A 10,638-nucleotide genomic window follows, 5' to 3' on the forward strand; every position below is an offset into this window, starting at 1 on the left:
TGCATCCTCGCCGTAACCATTTCGCGCGTCAATGCGTCGCGTCATATAACAGAGCGTACTTGCTATGGTTACAAGGTACCTAAGCATCACGACGACAATTAAGCGTCGAGCGAGCGAGCGAGAGAGAGAGAGATAGAGAGAGAGTAGAGGGGAGGGTCCTCCTTTGACTTGGTGTCAATTCCCGTCTCGAATCAACCAATTCCATTTTCCGCTGAACGACCGTTGCGCCGAGAATCAACTTCCTTCTACCAGCGTTGTAACTAATTTGATTAACTATTCTAGCGACATATAATAATTTAGATAATTTACTAGCAAAGTTATTATTTTAATAACTAAAAATAATTTTAAATAGTCTTTGCTATTTAATATGTATTATATATAAGCATTTTGTCTTATCTATTTTATGATTGAAGATATAAAAAATAAAAAATGTCTAAAAAAAACAATTTGCCAGTCGTGTAGTCAATTTCCTTTATATGTTACATTATATATTATCTATAATACACATCACAAGCGCTGTTTTATTATATATTTGCACGATTAAGGGAAACTATGTGGCTTCGCTACAATTATTAATTATCCCGCTTACCCTGTTCGCCTGTTGTTTTGTGACGCGCTTTTTTCCCTGGTGTTTTACGCGCGCTGAGAGTCTTCGCCAGAGAGAATTATCAAACCATCACGTTGTTGTAACAATGAGAGGGCAAGGGGAAGGTGCGGTTAATTAAGTATCGACCTGCCGACAGGAGTAACAGAGTAATACATAATTACGATGTATTCTTTGGATATTCCGCTCGGGAAAAGCTTTTTGCCCCCTCACGGTTTTCCTAACACGTGGCGAAGACTAATCAATTTTCCATTCACCAGCAGCCGCTGATGGATGACTTACGATCACGTCGGGGTTTTAATAAATCAACATCCGTCGCCGTTACCCGGGCCTGCCATCAGTCTCCTTAAGATTGACCTCGGCAGAAGAGAAGCAGTAGGCACAAAATCGTCAATCGTTGCGAACAAATGAAATCGTTAAATATATCGCAAGAATCGATCTGTCATCAATCAGAGTTCTCGGTTTATTTTTTTTTCAAAATAACAAAAGATTAGATTATGCGATATATGTGCGTGCATGCGTGCGTGCGTGCGTGCGTGCGCGTGTGTGTATACAGGATGTCTCAAAATTCGCGTACAAAATTTATTTGCTAAAGGAAAAAGTTTGTTTTAGCATAAAGTATCATGTCCTGTACTCCGAATACGCGAATTTTGAGACACTCTGTATATCCTTATTTCACACACACGCGTGCGCGCGCGCTTACAAAATAATTATATATATATATATATATATATATATATATATATATGACACAATAAGTAAAATGAGGATTTATCTGAGAAAATCACACGAAGTAGACTTTATATTTTCTTCATAGCATCCAGGTTGTAATATCCTGCGATATATCTGATCTGCTCGTAAATTTCCGCGAAAGAAAGTAAAACGGAGACGAAAACGTGGTGAGCAAGCGAACGAACACGATATATACGTCGCTTTCTTATTAACCGCTTTTTTCTTTTACAAATAATGATGGAAGGACGTAACGGAAATTTCCTGGACTATTGATTCGTATCGATAACATACGTCGGGTGATTGTGCACGGTGCATCATTGGAAGGGATAATAACCAGAAGGTGATTAAATGGCCCGTCATATTTTGCAGAGGATTCGTTTCATAAAAGAGTACACGTAGAATGGAGGAAACATATAATGAAAAGCATACGATTTATGAAATCGTGATTTTGTTTCTAAAATCTAATAACGTAGAAAGATATTTTCTACGTTGCTAATTAAACTATCAATTAAACATTCAGAGAAAAATATACCTAGTGATAGCAATTATAAAGTAACAAATACAAATTTTATATAAATTACAGATGTATATATCACAATTCAAAGTATTACCTAAAATATAAAAAAATTTCATAGATTATTCTATTATTATGTTTGAGTATTTGTGTAAATAAAATTTGAGCACAATTCACTTATTACTTTAAAAGCTACTTAATTTTTTGTTTGTCATAATCCTTATGTAAAAAAATAAAAGTTTTTTTTTGATTATACTTTAACTGATATTATACAGCCAAAACATTTTTCACGTTCATCAATATAATTCAATAAAAAAAGTTTTGCTCTATCAAGTTTCACTCGATACAGTATTATCGCTGTAATACTTTTCTATTAATCCACTCTCAAAAATTATGTAAATTTAGGCCGAAGGGTAAGTCGTTGAAACTCTTAAACATAAAACTATGTAGATGTTTATGATTACTAGGCGATCGGAAAGTGTCGTGTGACATTTTCGGAATATTAAAAATTCAAAAAATGTTTTAATAATCACAACTATTTAATAAGCAAATGTTTAGGAGGTTCTTTTAATTAAAACTATTTAAAACCTGTAAATTTGCAAGATTCCAAAAACATTGCACAACACTCCTCAAACGCCTACCAAACATGGTCGTAAACATCTTCTAAAATACTAATACTACATTAAAATTTCTATTTCATAAGCAATTTAACAAATTTTTTAAAGCTTAAATGAAACATTTAATTTCAATATTAAGCGAACTTATAAACTCTCAATATAAATATAGGGGAAAATTGCCGATACTGACAGGTCTTCTAAAAAAAACATCCTCTTATTTCTTGGAAACTAAACATTGCACTTTATTAATACCGCGAAAAAAGTATGATTTATTTAAATGATTAAAGAAGTTAAAACCCCATTTATATATTTATATATTTGTGGCTTGTTTCTATATAAAAACAACTAAAAATAAATTCTACGAATTCAAAAATAAAATTCTTATAATTTTCTTTTGCAAATTGCCTAGTTAAAATAACAGTACGTATATTATTGGCAATATTAAATAATTTAACATGTTTGTAATTTTCTAAAATTATTTTATTTTTATTTTTCTCACAGTATGATTTTAAACATAAAATCAGAACGAAACTTTTCAACGAAAATCGACCATCTATAAAACGGACTATAAGCTAACCTAATCTATATATACCGTCGCGTTATTTGTTTAAAATAGCTCTATCGAAGCTAAAAGTACTACTATGTTTACGAAAACCTTCTCTGCTTCAAAATAATGTTGCGTTATATATTTACGTTTTGCCAAATATCATAAAGTAAGTTTATAAATATCAACAAAAAATATTTTATGTCAAAGTAAAAGGATTCTATAAATTTTCATAGATTAACTTGTAGATAATTTGTATAGATGATTTCTGTAAAAAGAAAAAGAATAAGAACATTTTCTTCAGATGTCATTTTTTGTTCAGATACTTATTTTGTTTTAGATGTTCATTTTTGCTTATCTTACGAAAAAATTATTACAAAATTCCAAACAGTATTATAAAAACTGCTATATCATCTGAAGACATTTTCTCGTTCGTATTTATATATTCAAAGTTTTATTTTTGGCTTTTATTTAAGAAATTAATCGAAAAACAAAGCGATATGATATTTTATTATTTATTATTTATTATTATGATATTTTATTATTTATTAGTTATTAACGACCTCCCTCTACTGTTTTTTAACAGGTTATAGAAATATTAAAACTAAAAATTATACTATTAAAACATCTCATTTATTTTTGCTATTATCTTTAATTAATCCTAATTTTGGGCACATCCTTTCAAGAAATCATTTTGCTGGAACATGAAATGAAAAATCTCATAATGCTGTGCTTTTATCCTATTCTCTATCGTATACCCATTTTTACCAATGTAGATTAATTTTTAACTTGGTTTAACTTACTTTTTAGTTTTTTTAATTCTAAGAATTAGAAAAGAATAAAAAGTAAATTAAATCAAGATTAAAGTTAATCGACATTGATAGAAACGGATATCAGACGATTTTTATTTACGAGAAGTTTAACTCTGCTATGTAATCTATTGACTGTGCATGTCTCTACTTACACAAGGTTTAGAAGATGTTATGAGACTGTTTTGATGCACACTGAAATTTTCAAATATTTTCAAAACGATAAGAATCTTTAGACCGTATATATGAGAACACAATTAATAAACTAGAAGCCGATCAAAGATGGATCTTTAATGCTTTTAAATAATTTCTATGCGAATTTATATACAAAATATATAGTTATTTGAATTTCGCGCCGAAATGATTTTTCGAACTTATAAATGCAATCAACTACTATAGTAATATTACAAATTAAACTGATAAGCAATTTCATAATTTGATGCTCAATCTGGCATTCTACTACAAAGATGTTAATGTACTGAAAAATTAAAGAAATTTATTGCGAGAAATATTACCTCAGCCGGGAGTCTCAACCCAGATCTCTTGAATTCCATACGAGCATTTTAAGTCTTTAACTACCGAGGAGATTTTCAAAACATTTCTTATAAAAAATATATTATCAGTGGCAATGACATAGTCTCCGACATTATTATAGTTTTTTAAGCATTTGTAAAATGTTCAATCAACAAATATTTATCAGGTACCTGTGTTTTCAAACAGTATAATCATTAATAAAACTCTCCATAAAGAGTATAATTATCATTAAAATTCTTCATAAATAGTATAATCACATTAAAATTATTTATAAACAAATATAAACTATATATTCTATAAACAGATTGTCGACTTTGCCTCCATGTTTGAAGACAATGCCATATTTGTAGATTGTGTTCACTCACTCTCACATATATATAAATCACACGGATAATAACTAGTGTTTTCACAAGTTCACGCGATACTCACAGACAGGACGCATACATACGCTTATGTGAGCTAAAACAAGGTCAGCCTAGAATAAGGTTCATCTCTTTCTATCATATTAAGTTAATTGAGTAGTCTGTGATATAAACACAATTTCTTAGTAACAATTTTCGCCAGAGATATAGTCACTTTTTTATTATCTGCACTGCGTGCAGATAACTCTCTTTCTCTGAGAGAAAGAGTATATTCTTGTAGAGTATATCCTACAATCTCTCACGTTGTTTTTTAAATTTCAATATCTAATTTCGAATCATAGACAGATGTATCATTAACATTTTGATGATGCTAGCAGTTTTTCGTCCTTTATCACAGGATTAGTGATAGGTAATTACATCGCGCTTCATTTCACTCCAAAAGCTGATTCTGTGAAGGCCTGGAAGGTATTACCGTCACTGCCACGAAGGGACAAACGTCGGGTGTGGCTTATCTGAACGGACGAGCGGTTTCACCGGAATTTGCTTGTAACCGCTTACAACCACAGTGCACGCTGGTTCAGTTCGTTGAAGTAGCGTGTATAGTAATTACTTAACGAAGTAAATATGATTTCACACGCTTGTATGTATATTCCGGAAATATTTTTTAAATTACTTAAGTAAAGATATAAATAATAGATAATATAAATAATAAATATGTAATTGTACCAAGCTACATATAAAGTATCACACACTCCACGAAAAATATTATGAAATAGAAAATCTAAAACTTTTTGTCAAAAAAATAAAAATCCAACACAAAATACAACTAATCGGAAATAGATCGGAAATAGTCCATAACGATCGAAACTGGATTTTTGGTGCTTAAATAATTCAGTATGAATTTTATATATTACGTATGTAATCTTTTAAACTGTGCGTCGAAATGATTTTTCGATCTTCTGAAACGCAAACTCCACTGAATTATTACTATCGTAATATCACAGTATAATATCACAAGTTAAATTGACTAGCAATTTAACAATTTGATGCTCGTGAGCATCATAGAACGATCTTAATAATGCTGAATGATATATTAAAATCTGTAAATAATTTTATTGCGAAAAATATTACCTCTACCGGGCATATTTGCGCATGAATTTATTAACTTATCTTGATCCTAATGTATCGTGGCAGCGATTAAGAATGTTTTAACTGGACAATATCAGCTAAAGGAATCAGTTATTTGCTACATATCCGGTACTATATTTCTAAAAAATATATCAGTGTCAATAAAAGTTTTCAGGTATTCATACCATTATATACATCATTTCAATATAAAGTTTCGGCCAAATATATTGCCAAAAATCAGATTTCCAATGCATCTCTAGTTGTAAAATTAAATTTCTTTAGTAAAGAATTAGTTTACAATTTTAAGGGAAAAATAAAGTAAATTAGTAAATTAAATATGTGTAATATTATGATGTATGTACCATATATGCTAGTAATTAATAAAAAATTAATAATATAAAACAAGTTTAATAGTCCACCATTTTATTCTCCTCTCCTTGCCCCCCTCCCCCTTTCCGAGTTCAAAAATCTCAATTCTAATTTGTCCGCGCCTATAAACAATATCCTGATTATGCCCTGTATATATGTATTATTATATATTATGTATTATTATATATTAATATAATAAAAGATATAAGATAGATACGAGAAGATTATTCTATTACTTAATTTCACACCAAAATCACTTCATTTCTAATCACCATAATACATTATCGATTAATACGCTGCTTCCTATCGATTGTTCAATTTAGCCGGCAGGAGTGCCATACTAACAATAAGACGTCCATGGATGCATAATGGGGCAAGTACGTGGCACATACTATCCGCTACGTAGCCGGCTTATCAGAAGCGTGCAGAGGGTAGGCAGGCTTATCGACTCAACGGCTTGACAGGCTTCCACGTCCTTTCCCACCTTCAGTAGGTGGAGCGTCGAAAGATGATGAGCACCGATCGAAGGACTTTCAGCCGTTCTCTCAGGGCCATTCTTGCTAAGCCTTGTACGAAGTCGTTGATGCGTCATGAGAAAGGAGATAGCACGGTCGTGGGATCACGCTGACCGATATTATGTGCTTAAGAAGCTCGTGGCCGTTCCCCGATATGACTACAACGGTAAACAGAGCTTTCCCACCGGACCCTCTCTTTCCAGATCGGCTTAGCGCGAGCAAATATATTTCGCATCGCGGCGGATCAGAAAAATCGGAGAGGAATTAATCGGTCAAATATGGAGATCGGTTGGTAATCTTCTTACCGGCATTCGTGCTTCATTGAATCGTACTTAGCGGACTACTTTAGACGAATATACTGCTTATAAAAAGAGGTTTAAGAGACGAATCTACTCCCTTATAGAGACGTATCTACATTGAAGCTAATATAGCTTTCAACTCCCAATACCGCGAGAAAAGATTTCTTAAAACACTTTTTCGTTTAAAAATTTCTTGGAAACTTTTTAAAAATAAATTTTATACGGAATATAAACAAATATTCTTTTGCAATTTTTTCGTTTGACAGATTCGAAAAATTATTGTTTATTAAACTATTTATTAAATTATTATATCAAGCTTCCTTAGCTTATTATTTTGATGCCTGTATCTAATGACAGAATACGATTCATCATACGATGTATCATGTATGTCATTGTACAAATGTAGACGCACAAGAAGAATATGGATTGAATTAGAGTGTGGTACTTACAAATTATAGTGCACATCTGCCATGTTCGGTCGATAGCGAAGAGCTTGAACGAACGCTTCTTCCGCTTCGGTTACTCGCCCCTGCTCGCTGAGAATGCTGCCCAAATTTCCATAAGCTAGAATCAATGTAAAAAATATTTATTAGATTTTTTTTTAACATTTCGTAAAATATTGGCAAAATATCAAATATAAAAGGACTTAAATCGACTATTTGAGCCCGTTCGCACAAAAAGATAATAAGATGATAAACATGACAAATTTATGGGAGAAATTTTTGAGAAATGTAAAAAAAATGGAAGATTAAGGAGGATAATAGTGAAATACAATAATAGTGGTGTCTGTATAGGAATCTGATGGCAGCAAGCTAATTATTAACGGATGGCACGATGCACAGGTGCGAAATACGTCTTACGCTTTCGGTGTTAATTATTATCCTAGCGGCAATTACTTGAGAATTATCACGATCAAGATACGCCCGCCCATCATTTCTCTGCTTACGTGCTCGCTTGTAGTTGAATATTCAACTTGTTAAATGATCAGCAGGAAGTGCCCCAAGAACATAGTTACATGTTGCGCGCACGCACACTACGTCTATATATTGTACATCACCTCTCAGACATAAAGGTTAATATTTTCATAGTTATTATACTTCCAGCGCTATTATGCAATATTTGAGAAGTGCAGTTTGCACAGAACACTTTGCCACTTGAGTGATATTAATTCTGGCTAATCCAAAGCATGTAAAATATAACACTATTTCATAATGGAATTAAGCAACTGCGATATAATACGTATCGAATATTGTTGTGTTTGAAATTTAATTTATAATTTTATCAGATAAATGCACATTTTTCGACGATTAACTTTAATATTTATACACTCTCCTTTCTGATTTTATTACTTGAATTATATGCAAAGTAATAATGTAACATAAAGATTGTTAAAATGTATTTTAAAAAGTAATTTTTATAAGTAAGTAATAAGTAATAATTTATAACATTAAAAATTATAATATGAATAGAAAGATATTCGTAAAAAAATCAAAGAATATTTTCGTATTCGGAATCTTCCCTGGCTAATAAACAAAATAAATGGATATATAACAGCATTTTATAGAGATAGCATTTAGAAAATAATTTTTTACAATTAAAAATGTTGATTAATTAAAATAACAGAAATATTCAAATATATATTTTAAATCTCATTGAGATTCTTTCTTATACGTGCACTCAGTTACAAATGATACATTATCGTGGTGCAATCAGTGGAAATCGCAGTTAGCCGAGGGAAACGGTACTGAAGATATATATATATATATGTATGTATGTATGTATGTATGTATGTATGTATGTATGTATGTATGTATGTATGTATGTATGTATGTATGTATGTATGTATGTATGTATGTATGTATGTATGTATGTATGTATGTATGTATGTATGTATGTATGTATGTATGTATGTATGTATGTATGTATGTATGTATGTATGTATGTATGTATGTATGTATGTATGTATGTATGTATGTATGTATGTATGTATGTATGTATGTATGTATGTATGTATGTATGTATGTATGTATGCGCGTGTTAAATCAACGTGTAGACGTCAACCTGACGGTAGAGTGACTCCGTGGCCTCAGTGATGCAAAGGGGAGAATGTACGCAGCTGTGAGATGCAGGCTGTTGAACAGGAAGGAGAGGAGGACTTGCGGAAGGGTGAGAATGAGCACGGATGCATCGTCCGACGAATACGCGAGCGCGTCCGCGTCGGCGCGACCTCTGAACCAACAAAATGTAAATTTATTTCTCGTAGCGGAGCAGCCTGTTAACACGGTAACACGCAATTTCTGTCGGCGCAATTAAAACGCGCTGCAACGTTCGCTGTTTGCGCCACGCCGTGATGCGGTGGTAGCGCGTTGTGTTGGCGTCAGCTCGCGTGACCGTCCGCTCTACGAGTAGTACGAGTAGTACGAGTAGTACGAGTCTACGCCCGTCACTCGTCTCTCTATTCTCTTGCTCGCTCTTGCTCTTGTTCTCGCACTTTGTCCATTTGTTCCCCTTGGCGGGGACATAAAAAATAATGATCGAAAATTAGATGGGAATGAGAAACATTCTAAGAGAGCAGAGACGAAATCGTCTCTCACGAGACCAAATGCTGGATTGTAGAATTAAGATGAGTAACTTTGAGATTGTTAATTTTTTAAATGTGAAAAGATACAGAAGTGAATTTTCCCAGTCAAACTTTGATAATTATTAGGAAATTGAGATGAATTTTTTAACAAAAATATCACTTTTTTATTTCAAAACTAACAACTTAAAAAATTATAAGTTTCCCAGGAAAAAGAACTTTTTGAACTTGACGGAAAATTATTATTGACTAACCAAATAATATCAAATGATGTAAAAAATATATATTTTTGACGTGATCAAATGTCATAATACATAAAATAATATATATTTTTTTTCGTTATTTTTATTTCATAATTCTAAAAAAAATACCTTTTGTGACAATTTTTGCCAAAGTTTGTCTATTTTTGAAGTAAGAAAGCGGTATAATAACGAAAATATTTTAATGGCTTGTAACAAATATGATGAGAATCCAATCATATGTTTATACATGTAATATATATAAAACTGTTATCATAAGTGATTTCTACGTTAATTTTGTAAAATTTTATTTTGATATAATGTTTACGTAACAAAAGCTGACGAAATCTGACTTTAAAATGCTCGAGATTAACCAAGAGCAAGAGTGCAAGTAAATAATAAAAGATTAAGTAAGGTAATCTCAAAATTTAAAATAACAATGCCACCGATAACATTGAACAGATACAGCTGAACTGATGCGGTATAATTAATACGAACTACTGTCCGGTAGATTAAATCGTGCAATCAATCGTTAGATTATCACGAAGGTAAATGGGGCGAATAAAGTATAAAAAGTGGCAAAGACGGATGGCGTTCCAGAGTTCGCATATGAAGGAAGAAAGTAACTTATACGGTCGCTGCTTTATGTATCGAGTTTAAAAAAACCAAATATCCATTTGTTTTTCCCTTGTAAATTTATTCGCAAAAAGGTTATACTGTTTATACTTTCAAGGCACTTTTTAATATACGAAATAGGAAAACGTTGTGAAATTGCTTTCAATATACTGGATATA

At 31.9% G+C, this 10,638-nt stretch overlaps 1 protein-coding gene across 1 annotated transcript in view; it reads right to left on the minus strand.

The window, feature by feature from the left end:
- The window catches only part of LOC108690836 (transmembrane and TPR repeat-containing protein CG4341-like), a gene marked incomplete at its 3' end in the record, with an annotated part of 241,424 nt that overhangs the window by 54,088 nt on the left and 176,698 nt on the right, over window positions 1–10,638 (minus strand). Inside the window, exon 5 of the mRNA XM_018198348.1 lies at window positions 7,477–7,591. Coding sequence (XP_018053837.1) covers window positions 7,477–7,591 — 115 coding nt within the window. The remainder of the gene's footprint in view (window positions 1–7,476; window positions 7,592–10,638) is intronic.

Source organism: Atta colombica, unplaced genomic scaffold, assembly GCF_001594045.1.
Source record: "Atta colombica isolate Treedump-2 unplaced genomic scaffold, Acol1.0 scaffold38, whole genome shotgun sequence".
NCBI classification, from domain to species: Eukaryota; Metazoa; Arthropoda; class Insecta; order Hymenoptera; family Formicidae; genus Atta; species Atta colombica.